The 13,475-nt window shown below is 46.0% G+C and overlaps 1 protein-coding gene across 4 annotated transcripts in view; it reads right to left on the reverse strand.

The window, feature by feature from the left end:
* LOC105486901 (zinc finger protein 823) overlaps positions 1–13,475 on the reverse strand; it is a 317,208-nt gene that overhangs the window by 16,460 nt on the left and 287,273 nt on the right. For 3 of the 4 annotated variants that reach the window (XM_071087548.1, XM_071087549.1, XM_024794546.2), the window contains exon 1: positions 1,083–1,258. The exons of the other annotated variant lie outside the window; for it this stretch is intronic. Coding sequence is in view for 1 of the 3 variants with exons in the window: in XM_024794546.2 (XP_024650314.2) it covers positions 1,083–1,085 (3 nt within the window). In the remaining 2 variants the exon portion in view is untranslated. Of the gene's footprint in view, positions 1–1,082; positions 1,259–13,475 lie in introns of those variants that run through there. 4 annotated transcript variants of the gene reach the window in all.

The raw sequence follows: 13,475 nt of genomic DNA on the forward strand, positions 1-13,475 counted from the left end.
TATTGCCTGAGGGACAAAGAGTTCATAAAGTTGCTGTGAATTGAGAGAAAGTTAGCCTGGGGAAGGCTCTGAAACCAAGGGATTTGCTGCCAGCCCTAGGAGGAGTTAGGATGGGGGACAGGGTGGTGGATTTGAGACCCTGCTGCCCACATCTGTGGAAGACTCGGAGGGGAACCGGTCACCCTTGGGAAGAAAAAAGGGACTGGGGAACCCACCACAGCTCCTCTTCCCAAGCACAAAGCCCACACACACGAGTCTGGATTCTGCCTGGTGACCCTCCGTTGTCACCGTGCAGCCTCCTCACCGGGTTCACAGGAACTGCGAGCGAGGCTGGAGGCGAGATTGCAGTTAGATATTAACCAGGTGCTCTCAGCCCTGCTGCCTCGCAAGGCCGCCTCCCTGAGAGTCAGGTCACAGCAGACGCTGACCGCCGGCTTCCTCATCGTGCCTGGGGATAAGATCTCTGAGAGTTGCTCAAGAGTCGCCTGAGTTCTTTCTCGGATCCTGAATTGCAGCGGAAAGGCTGGCGCCAAGCAGGCTGAAGACCCCACGAGGAAGCCCACTCAGCAGGAGAATACGGTTTCTTCACCTCCAGTCCCAGGAGTCACCCCTCACTTCCCCACCAACCAGCGACCCCACACCCCAGCCGCCCGTGTCCACACCCCCAAACACCCCATCCCCAAACCTCTCAGGGACGCGGATCTGGGGTTTCCTCCCCTCTCCCCCATTAAACTGTTTCTGATGTAGCCTTCGGCGTCTCGGTGCAGTGACTCGGGCCGCGAACCTGTGCCGGTTACAGCCGCACAATCTGGGGAGACGCGGAGCTGCGGGCGCGGAGCTGCCCAGAGAGGGCGCCGGCCGCAGTGGCCGCGCAGGGACGGGACAGGACGCCCGGGGTCCCGGCTGCCGCCTCAGCCCCATCTTGCGGCCGAGGGGACCAAGGGCCGAGCTGCGCCAGGGGGCACTCTGGTTTGCAGACCCCGGAGTCGCCCAGGACGAGGCCCGGGTCCCCTCACGGTCGGTTCCGGCCAGTTCCAACCTGCCCCTTCTTTGCCTCGGGACGCCGGGCCCTGCACACTCACCATTTCCCGGCTTCTTGGTGTCCGGGTGTCCTCCCTATAAGCCAGCGTCCAGTGTGGGTCCCGGCGAGACAGACGCTGATACAGACCTTCCAGGGCGTCTCTCTCTCAGCGACAGACCCAGGACTCAGAGCGCAGGGGCGTGGAGAAGACTCCGCGGGCTCTTTGAACGTCGCACCCTCCTCCCTGCAGCGTGCCTGATTGACAGTTCTCACACACCCCGCCCCCTCGGCCCTGATTGGATAGTGCTCCAGATCCCGCCCCTTGGTGACTGATTGACAGAAGAAGCGATCTCGCAGTGCTGAGTGGAGCCGGATGAACAGGTTCCAGACACTGCCCTTGGCAAGGCGGGCTTCCTCCCAACGCAGTGACCTGACCCCTCCCGAAGTGACGTTTGCATTTTAGAATTTCCTGATTGTACTCAGTGGATTCTTCCTGCTTTTTCCTCCTGGACAGGGACTCACAAGTGTGTGCAGGGAATTCGAGGCCCCCTGTCCAGTGGGGCCATTCCCGGACCTCGGAGCAGGAGGGGATCCCAGGGCACACAGGCCACCCTGCAGCAGGAGGGAGGGCCTGATGTCCTCCAGGGATCAGGAATTTGGGATGAGGCTGTTGGCGACGTGGTCAAGCCGTTCCCTCACCTTATCTCACAATCTACTCATTTGCAGCCCAGAAGATAAAAACACGACAACAAAATAAAATTGTTAAGTATGTGGAAAAACTGGAATTATATGGCAGCAATATTTTGTAAAGAATCAAAAGAGAAGAAAAGCAAAAACTTGAACTAGCTCAGAGAAGCAGCCTATTGCACCAACAGTTCACAAGCAGACCCCCTTTCAGGAGGTCAAACGTATCCCCAAGCTGGGAAGCCAGACAATGATTCCTAAGACGGAGCCCCGGGGTGGATCAGAAGCTGGTGTTGGTGGGAGGGACAATTAAGAATTTAACTTTGAGATCTCAAAATACCTGTCCCCTCTGGACAGCGTGGAAATTCTCTCTCCTTATGCCATTAAATGTTCATAAATTAAACGCTTCAATCAAAAGCCGAGACATTAGACTTTGAATTTGAAAACATTAGCCTTTCTCCATGTATTTATGAAGTAAGAATACTAGACTTAAAAGCGTTATGGCCAGGCGCTGTGGCTGACGCCTGTAATTCCAGCACTTTGGGAGGCCGAGGCGGGTGGATCACCTGAGGTCGGGAGTTTGAGACCAGCCTGACAAACATGGTGAAACCCCGTTTCTACTAAAAATAAATTAGCCGGGTGTGGTGGCGCACGCCTGTAATCACAGCTACTCAGGAGGCTGAGGCAGGAGAATCGCTTGAACCCGAGAGGCGGAGGTTGCGGTGCGCCGAGATCGTGCCATTGCACTCCAGCCTGGGCAACAAGAGCAAAACTCCATGTCACCAAAAAAAAAAAAAAAGGGATCACGAGGTCAGGAGTCCGAGACCAGCCTGCCTGACAAACATGGTGAAACCCCGTCTCTACTAAAAATACAAAGATTAGTTGGGCGTGGTGGCGCGCGGCTATAACCCCAGCTACTCAGGAAGCTGAGGCAGGAGAATCGCTTGAACCTGGGAGGCAGAGGTTTCAGTGAGGCAACATCACACCACTGCACTCCAGCCTGGGCGACAGAGCGAGAAAACAAAACAAAACAAAACAAAACAAAACTCCATCTCAAAAAAAAAAAAAAAAAAAAAAAAACACGTTATAAACTAGAAGCTGGTACCCATGGCTAAATAGAAAGGAGCTGAACATGAGATGTCAATAGATCAAATGAAATCTTCGATCAACTTCTAGAAACTATAGCATTTTCTGCCAGGACAAATGGACATGTTTAGAAAACGAATGAAAAAAATGATGTCTCGGCCAGGTGCGGTGGCTCACGCCTGTAATCCCAGCACTTTGGGAGGCCAAGGCGGGCGGATCATGAGGTCAGGAGATGGAGACCATCCTGGCTAACACGGTGAAACCCCGTCTCTACTAAAAATACAAAAAATTAGCCGGGCACGGTTGCACGCGCCTGTAATCCCAGCTACTCAGGAGGCTGAGGCAGGAGAATCGCTTGAACCCGGTAGGCGGAGGTTGTGGTGAGCGGAGATCAGGATCATGCCCCTGCACTCCAGCCCGGAAGACAGCGAGACTCCGTCTCAAAAAAAAATAAAATAAATATTTTTTGTATTTTTTGGTAGAGACAGGGTTTCACCGTGTTAGCCAGGCTGGTCTCGATCTCCTGACCTCATGATCTGCCCACCTCGGCCTCCCAAAGTGCTGGGATTACAGGCATGAGCCACTGCGCCTGGCTCCCGGATGGTCTTGATGCTTGTGGATGTTCATTGCTGTCTGGGCATTGAAGCACTAGATATTTATTGTAGTCTTTGCAGTCTGGGCTTGTTTGGACCCGTCTTTTTGGGAAGGCTTTCTAGGTATTCAAAGGGACTTGGCTGTTTTTGTCTAAGCTATTTCTGCTTTGTGGGGTACTCCAAGCCTAGTTACACCTGGTTTTTGCAGACTCACAGTGGTACCACCTTGCTGGTCTTAGATAAGATCCAGATGAATTCCCTGAATTACCAGGCAGGGTCTCTTGTTCTCTTCCCTTACTTTCTCCCATTTAAATGGAGTCCCTCTGTGCTGAGACGCTTGCAGCTGGGGGTGGGGTGACACAAGTGCCTCATGTTCGCCAGCACTGGGACTGCGTTGGGTCACATCTGAAGCCAGCACAGCACTGAGTCTCACCCAAAGCCCACTGTAACCTCTACCTGGCTAAAGCCTATGTTTGCTCAAGGCCCTAGGGATCTGCAATCAGCAGACGGGGAAGCCAGGCAGGTTTGTGTCCTTTCCTTCAGGGCACCAAGTTTCCCTAGTCCCTGACTGGGGGTCCAGAGATGGCATCCAGGAGCCAGGGACTGGAGTCAAAAATCTTAGAAACCTACCTGATGCCCTATTCTACTGTGGCTAAGCTGGCACTCAAACCATGAGACAAAGTCTTCCCACTCTTCTCTCCCCTTTCCACAGGCAGAGAAGCCTCTCCCACCATGGTCACCAACATCACAACCCATGGGTAATCTTGCCAGGCTGCTACTGATATTCACTTAAGACCTAAGGGCTCTTCGGTCAGCCTGTGGTGAATGCTGCCAGCCTGGAACTCACCCTTCAGAGCAGTGGGCTCCCCTCTGGCTCAGGGTAAGTCAAGACATGCCATGCAAGAGCCAAGGCCTGGTATTGGAGACCCCAGGAGCCCGCTTGGTGTTCTACCCCATTATGGCTGAGCTGGTACCTAAGGTGCAGGTCTAAGTACCCTCTACTTTTCTCTGTTTTTCTCAAGCAGAAAGATTATCTTACTGTATTTCCCAGAGCTGGGAATGTGCTGGGTGTCACCTGAAGCCAGCACACCTCAGAGTCTCATCCAAGGCCCACAGCATACTACCTGGGTGTTACCACTGGTGGTTCAGGGCTCAAGGGTTCTTTAGACAGCAGGTGATGAATCTTGCCAGGTCAAGGTCCTTCCCTTCAAGGCAGTGGGTTCACATCTGATCAAGGGTGTGTCTAGGTATGTTGCCCAGGAGCTAGGGCCTGGAAAGGGGCTCTGCTGACTCTGCCCAGTTCCCTATTCTACGGTGCCTGAGGTGGTACCCAAGATGCAAGACAAAGTCCTCTTTAGTCTTCCCTCTCCTCTCCTCAAATTGAAGGGAGGATTCACTTTTGTCGCTGTGAGCTGTGCTGCCTGAGGTTGGGGGACAGGTGGTGCAAGCACTCCCTTAGCCACCCAGCTGATGTCTCACTAGGTCATGAGCCCCTCCCCACTCATGTCCACTGGCTCTGAGCCCAGCACAGCACTAGGACTTGCCTAGGAATTGCAGTCCTTATTGCCTAACCTGCCTTTTAAGTTTATTCAGAACCTCAGAGCCCTTTAGTCCACAGTGACGAGGCTTGCAAAAACTCAAGTTCCAACTGCTGGGATGGGTAATTCCCCTCTGGCTAGGGTTGGTCTGAATGCTCCCTCTGTGGGTAGGCATCAGCTATTTAGCCTGGTTTTGTTTTCCACTGTGACAGGACAGCACTGAGTCAAATGCAGGGTCTCCTAATTACTGCATCTCCTTCACCAAGCACACAGATTCTCCAAGGCACGTGGCCACTGCCAGGGGATGGGGAGGGCTGGTGACAGCGATTCAAGACTGTCTTTTCTAATTTCTTCAGTTCCACTTTCAGTGATATGAAGTTAAAAACAGGTGCTGTGGTTGCTCACCTGATTTTTTTGTTCTTAGGAAGATGATTTTTGTGTGTGTGTAAACAGTTGTTACATTTGATGTTCCAGTAGGGGGCACATTTAGTGAAGGCTTCTATTTGGCCATCCTGCTCCATCCTCCCTCTGGTTTTACCATTTTGCATTCCCACCAATAGCACCCAAGAGTTTTGGTTAATTCACATAGTTGCCAGCATTTGTTATTTTGTTGTTCTTAGGTAGTGGCAAAATAATGAAGGTGAGGGTGTATGGATGTCATTGCGGTTTTGATTTGCATTTCCCTAACCATGAGTGATGTTGAACATCTTTACGTGATTATCACCTATTTGTATATTTCATTAGAGGAATGTCTATTCAATTCCCTAACACATTTTTCAATGTAATTGTATTTTACCCAGCATGCACTGCTGAAACAAAATACCAACTACTGAGGGTATTAACCCACTAACCTTTTTTTTTTTTTTTTTTTGAGATGGAGTCTTGCTCTGTTGCCCAGGCTGGAGTGCAGTGGCACAATCTCGGCTCACTGCAACCTCTTCCTCCTAGGTTCATGGCATTCTCCTGCCTTGGCCTCCCAAGTAGCTGGGACTATAGGCGCCTGCCACCACGCCCAGCTAAATTTTTGTATTTTTAGTAGAGACGGGGTCTCACCGTGTTAGCCAGGATGGTCTCGATCTTCTGACCTCATGATCTGCCTGCCTTGGCCTCCCAAAGTGCTGGGATTACAGGCGTGAGCCACTGTGCCTGGCCGACTGAACCCACTAACTTTTAATTCTCACTGTACAAGACGGTATTAAGTAAGTCCAAGGTCAAAGTAGTGGCAGATTCAGTGCCTGGTAAGGGTCTGCTTCATGGTACAAGCAAGGCTGTCATCTCATTGAGTTCTCATATGGTAAAGAGCAAAAGAAAGCTACTTAGGGAAACGTATAAGCCCATTCATAAAGGACTACCCTCATGATCTCATCTAATTCTAACTACCTCCCTGAGATCCCATATCTTCATTCCATACATTAGGAAGTAGGGCTTCAACACTTGAATTTCAGGAGACAAACTCAGTAACTTTCTACCCTGCCTTCCCAAATTTATATCCCTACATGCAAAATACATTTATTTCATTTCAACAGCATCAAAAGTATTGAGTCAGTCCACAATGAGCTGTAAAGCCTAAACTCAAACTCAATTAAATATCAGCTGAATCAGATATGGGTGAGAGTTGAGGTAACATTCATCCTGAGGCAACATTCTTTTCCAAATGTGAGCCTTAGGAAACAAACTGGTTGTGTGGCCTAGTGTTGAGACAGGCTTAGGAAAAGCACTTCTATTTCAAAGAAGAGAAATATGAGAGGAGGAAGTGGTGACAGTTCCCAAGCAAGACAAAAACCTGGAAGGTAAGTTTCATATAAGAATAATCTTCTTTGACTCAATATTCTGGATAAGAAATTGGTGGGAAAGGCTGTCTGACATGATCGAGGATGACACTGAAAAACTTACACAAAAGCAAAGACAAATGTTTACTAACAAGGAACTCAAAAGATCTGCTGAAATCCTCTACGATGGCAACAATAATGACATTATGGTGATGCAGAAGATTTAGAAGGTGCAGAGCCATTGATTGGGACCTGAAAACATTGCAGCAGTTTTTCAACAGGCAGAGGTGTTAAAGATTATTACCCTCAAGTAAGATCCCTCAGTGGAGCAAAGTCTCCACCTCATCGGAATAATTACAACATGCCTACAAACACATTTGATGATGCAAAGAAATAAAGGAATAAAGTTCCTATAACAATGTTTCTAACTAAGCATTTGCAAATATGAAGACCGAACCCTCAGTACTTATAGATCTTCAGCCCTCAAGCCAAACAGATCCTGACTGTATCATTTAGCCTCCTCCAAAGAGTCAACATCTACAATCAGAACCTTGTTCTCGTAACATAGATGATTGTTCTGATGTTCTGTCAGAAGATTCCATTTAACCTGATCTCTCACTACTTACCTACAATACCACATGTCTAGTCACCTCAACAAATCACAATGTTAGGCACCATACAGTGATCATCATCACTGTCATTATACCTGGGCAATCAAGAGAGACAAACTAGGATTTTGCTGAATATTAACATACAATTTCAGGTCAATTCTCAAAAAGAATCTGTGTGTATTGAAGGAAATTGTAACTTTCTGGCTGACATGTACTATTTAAGGAGGCTTGTGATGGTTGCTCCCGTACTGAATAAGTATAGACTTTTTCTCATTATAATTCCCTAAACAATATAACTATTTACATAGTATTTACAATGCATGAATTATTATAAATAACCTAAAACTTATTTAAAGTGTACAGGAGGATGTGCATAGGTTACATGCAAATATGTCATTTTTAAAAAGGGACTTCAGCATCTGTGGGTTCAGGTATCCTTGGGAGGTAATAGAACCAATCTCTTGAAGATCTCCAGAGATAACTATATTCAAAATAAATGGAAACTACTTAAGTCTTTATAACATGTTTATATTCATAGGGCTTATCTCCAACGTGAATTCTTCCTCATATCTTAAATACAAGACTAGCAAATGCTTCTCCCACATTCCATACATTTAGAGAGTTTCTCTTTAGGGGGTCCTTTTATGTCAATTAAAGGAAGTGGGAGAACTGAATACTTTTTCACATGCCTTACATTCATACAGTTTCTCTCCAGTGTGAATTTTTTCATGTATACAAGGGGAACTGGAAAAACTGAAGGCTTTACCAAATTGCATACATTCATGGGCTTGCTCCCAGTGAGTTCTTTCATGCCTTAGGAGGGAAACGGACGAAAACAAAACGCTTTCCTACACTCCTTACATTCATGGAGATTCTTTCCAGTGTGAGTCTTTTAATGATTTCAAAAGGAACAGACATCCCTAAAGGCCTTCCCACATCTACATTTATAGGGTTTCTCCCCAGTGTGCGTCCTTGTATGGCTTTGTAGAAAACTGGAAGAATCAAGGGCTTTCTCACATACCTTGCATTTCTGAGATCCATCTCCAGTGTGTGTTTTCACGTGTCTTTGAAAGCTTGTGCATGAAAGAATGCTTTCCCACATTGCTTACATTGATAGGGTTTCTCTTCAGTGTGCGTTCTTTCACGTCTTTGAACTAAACTAAGATAATGAAAGCTTTTCCCACATATCTTACATTTATGATTTCTATTTCCAGTGTATGTTCTCATGTATCTTTGAAAGCCTCTGAGATGAGAAAATGCTTTTACACATTGCTGACATTCACAGGGTTGTTTTCCAGTATGAGTCTTTTCATGTATTTGACTGTAACAGGAACAACTGAAGGCTTTCCCACATTGTTTGCATTTATGTTTCTCTCCAGTGTAAGTTATTTCATGTCTTTGAAATGGTCTGTGAAAATTGAATATGTGGGTCTTTCCCACATATCTTACATTTATGAGGCCTATCTCCACTGTGTAAAGCTTCTGAGATGATTAAGTGCTTTCTCACATTCCTTTTAGTCACTAAGTTTCTTTCCAGGGTTAGGCCTTTAATGTATTCAAAGGAAGTGGCAGTAACTGGAGGCTTTCTCACATTGTTTATGTGTAGTGGCTTCTCTCCATATTCCTGATACTCATGTGGCTTGTGTTGAGCATGAGCTCTATGGTAGCAATTACCACGAATGACCCATGCTGACTTCTCCACACACACTGCTTTCATGTGGTTTTGCTCAAGGGAGACTTTTTTTTTTTGAGATGGGGTTTCTCTCTTGTTGCCCAGGCTGGAGTGCAATGGCCGATCTTGGCTCACTGCAACCTCTGCTTCCCGGGTTCAAGTGATTCTCCTGCCTCAGCCTCCCGAGTAGCTGGGATTACAGGCATGTGCCACCATGCCCGGCTAATTTTGTATTTTTAGTAGAGACCGGGTTTCTCCGTGTTGATCAGGCTGGTCTGGAACTCCCGACCTCAGGTGATCCACTCGCCTCGGCATCATTTTCAGGGCTGGTAGATCTTGAGGCTTGGTTAAACAGAAAGAGAAGGGTAAACAGAGCTTTAAGAAGCTGGGCTAAGGATTCAAGGAATTCTCCAGCTCAGATCCATCCACAGAGACTGAGAGAGGTCAATTTTTTGCTTGATTCATTTTCTCTTTTTCTTTTGTTCCTGGCATTGTCAGAACACTGGGTGAATATAAGCTAAAGGAACAGAGACTTCCGTGACTACACTGGACAAGGAACATGGTCTCTATAAATACACTTTTGAAAGTTACCCAACAAATAAACAATTACAGCCTGCAGCAAACATAAAGAGCATAAAAAGGAAGGGGGAGAATTTGATTTACAGAGTTACTCTTATTATAATATTCAAATGTCTACTTTTAACCTTTATTTTAGGTTCCAGGGTACATAGGCAGTTTTTTTTTATATAGATAAACTTGTGTCACGGGAGTTCGATGTACAGATTATTTAATCACCTGGGTACTAAGCATGATACTTGATAGTTATTTTTTTCTGATCCTTTTCCTTCTCCCACCCTTAAGTAGGCCCCAGTGTCTGTTGTTCCTCTCTTTGTGTTCACATATTCCCATTATGTAACTCCCACTTATAAGTGAGAACATGTGATATTTGGTTTTCTGTTCCTGTGTTAGTTAAGGATAATAGCCTCCAGCTCCATCCATGTTTCTGCAAAGACATGATCTTGTTCTTTTTTATGGCTGCATAGTATTTCTCGGTGTATATGTGCCAAATGTTCTTTATTCAGTCTACTGTTAATAGGCATTTAGGTTGATTTCATATATTTGCTATTGTCAATAGTGTTGCAATGAACATAGGTGTGCATGTGTCTTTATGGTAAAATAATTCATATCCTTTGGGTATATACCCAGTAATTGGATTGCTGGGTCAAATGATAATTCAGTTTTTAGTACTTTGAGGAATCACCACTCTGCTTTCCACAATGGTTGAACTAACTTAAACTCCCACCAGCAGAGTATAAGCATTCCCTTTTCTCGACAACCTTGCCAGCATCTGTTATTTTTTGACTTTTTATTAATAGTCATTCTGATTGGTGTGAAATGGTATCTCATTGTGGTTTTGATGTGCATTTCTCTAATGATTAGTGATACTGGGCATTTTTTTTTTTTTTTTTTTTTTTTTTTTGAGGCGGAGTCTTCACTCTGTCGCCCAGGCTGGAGTGCAGTGGCACCATCTCGGCTCACTGCAAGCTCCGCCTCCCGGGTTCGCGCCATTCTCCTGCCTCAGCCTCCGGAGTAGCTGGGACTACAGGCGCCCGCCACTGCGCCCGGCTAATTTTTTGTATTTTAGTAGAGACGGGGTTTCACCGTGTTAGCCAGGATGGTCTCGATCTACTGACCTCGTGATCCGCCCGCCTCGGCCTCCCAAAGTGCAGGGATTACAGGCGTGAGCCACCGCGCCCGGCCTTTTTTTTTTTTTCATTTGCTTGTTGGTTACATGCATGTCTTCTTTTGAAAAGTGTCTTTAATCCATCTTGAGTTGATTTTTGTATATAATTTAAGAAAGGGGTTCAGTTTCAATCTTTTGCATATGGCTAGCCAGTTATCCCAGCACCATTGATGAGTACTTTTCCACTGCTTGTTTTTGTCAGCTTTGCGAAAGATCAGATGGTTGTAGGTGTGCAGCATAATTTCTAGGCTCTGTATTCTGTTTCATTGGTAATGTGTCAGTTTTTGTAAAAGTACCATGCTGTTTTGATTACCGTAGCCCTGTAGTATATAGTTTGAAGTCTGGTAGCATGATGCCTCCAGCTTGTTCTTTTTGCTTAGGATTGCCTTGATTATTTGGGAATTTTTAAGTTATTTTTTCCCAAGAACCAATCCTTGCATTTGCTGATCTTTTGTATTTATTTATTTAATTTTTTTTGGTATCTCAATTTCCTTCAGTTTAGCTCTGATTTTGGTCATTTTAGTTCTGATTTTGGTCATTTCTCGTCTTTTGCTAGCTTTGGAATTGGTTTGCTCTTGCTTCTCTAGTTCTTCTAGTTGTGATCTTTCACAACTTCCTCTAGTTCTTCTAGTTCAGATCTTTCTTTTTGATTTGGGCAGTTAGTGCTATAAATTTCCATCTTAACACTTCTTTAGCTATGTCCCAGAGATTCTGGTATGTTATTATCTTTCTTCTCCGTTTCGAAGAATTTCTTAATTTTGGCTTTAATTTCATTATTTACTCAGAAGTCATTCCGAACCAGGCCATTTAATTTTCACATAATTGTATGGTTTGGGGAGATTTTCTTAGTCTTGATTTCTATTTTTATTGCACTGTGGTCTGAGAGTGCAGCTGGTATGATTTTGTTTGCTTGTTTTTTAAATTTGCTGAGGGTTATTTTATGTCTGACTGTGTGACTGATTTGAGAGTATGTGCCATTTGGTGAGGGGAAGAATATATAATCTGCTGGTTTTGGGTGGAGAGTTCTGTAGATGTCTATTAGGTCCATTTGGTCAGGTGTTGGTGGAAGGCTAAGGAGGAACAAAGGCAAATGTTACATGGCGGCAGGCAAGAGAGCATGTACAGGGAAACTGTCCTTCATAAAGCCATCAGATTTCATGAGACTTATTCACTATCATGAGAACAGTGTGGGAAAACCGCCCCCATGATTCAATTACCTCCCACTGGATCACTCCCATGACATGTGGGGATTATGGGAGCTACAATTCAAAATGAGATTTGGGTGAATAAGTCTCATGAGATCTGACGGCTTTATAAAGGGCAGTTCCCCTGCACATGCTATCTTGCCTGCCACAGTGTAACATTTGCTTTTGCTCCTCCTTCGCCTTCCACCATGATTGTGAGGCCTCCCCAGCCATGCTGAACTGCGAGTCAATTAAACCTCTTTTTCTTCGTATCGCCATGGGTGCCAGCTCCCAGTTCATAATGTCTTTTTTTGTTTGTTTTTAAATAGAGATGGGGGTTTCACCACATTGCCCAGGCTGGTCTTGAGCTCCTGAGCTCAAGCAAACCACCCACCCCAGCCTCCCAAAGTGGTGGGATTACAGGCATGAGTCATGGTGCCTGGCCTCATAATGCTTTTATATCTGGTATTCTTCATAAAAATATGAAGATGAGTGTTTTCAAATTCAAAGTCTAATGTCTCAGCCTTTGATTTAAGCATTTAATTCAATAACATTTAAAGGCTTGATGGAAGGAGCATTTCCACACTGTGTTTAGGAGACAGGAGGGCAAATTGAACTCCCAGAGTTAAATCCATTAGTGCCCCTGACTCATCCCCAGGTTTTGATCCACCTCAGGGCTCCATTTCAGGAATTATCATCTGGCCTCCAAGCTTTGGAATATGTTTGGCCTCCTGAAAGGGGTTGACTTGTGAACTGTGGATGCACCAGGCTGCTTATCTGAGCTAGTTCAAGTTTTTGCTTTATAAAATATTGCCGCCACATAATTCCAGTTTTTCCACACATTTAACAATTTTATTTTGTTTTTATTTTTATTTTTATTTTTTTCGAGATGGAGTCTCCCTCTGTCTCCCCCACTCTCTCACTGCAGCCTCTGCCTTCCGGGTTCAAGCGATTCTCCTGTCTCAGCCTCCTGAGTAGCTGGGGATGTGCCACCACATACGGCTAATTTTTGTATTTTAGAGACAGAGCCACCATGTTGGCCAGACTGGTCTCGAATTTCTGACCTCAGGTGATCCACCTGCCTTGGCCTCCCAAAGTGCTGGGATTACAGGTGTGAGCCACTGCGCCCGGCCTTGTTGGACTGTTTTTATCTTCTGCACTGAAAATTAGTAGACTGAGAGAGAAGGTGGAAGAAAGGCTTAGCCTGTGCAGCCAACAGCCTTATCCCAAACTCCTGATTCCTGGAGGACATCAGGCCCTCCCTCCTGCTGCAGTGTGGCCTGGGCTCCCTTCCTGCTCTCAAATCAGGGGATAGCTCAAATGGACAGTGAGTCTGGAATTTCCTGCACAGACTTGTGGGTCCCTGTCCAGGAGGAAGAAGGAGAAAGGTCCCACTGAGTACAATCAGGACATACTGCCTAAATGCAAATATCCCCTGGGAGGGGGTCAGGTCACAGCGCAAGGAAGAAGCTAGCCTCTCAAGGCCTGTGTCTGGAATCTGTTTATCAGGCTCCACTCCGCAGCTGAGATCGCTTCTTCCGTTACTCAGTCCCCGGGGGAGGGACCTGGCGCA

Source organism: Macaca nemestrina, chromosome 20 (assembly GCF_043159975.1).
Source record: "Macaca nemestrina isolate mMacNem1 chromosome 20, mMacNem.hap1, whole genome shotgun sequence".
NCBI classification, from domain to species: Eukaryota; Metazoa; Chordata; class Mammalia; order Primates; family Cercopithecidae; genus Macaca; species Macaca nemestrina.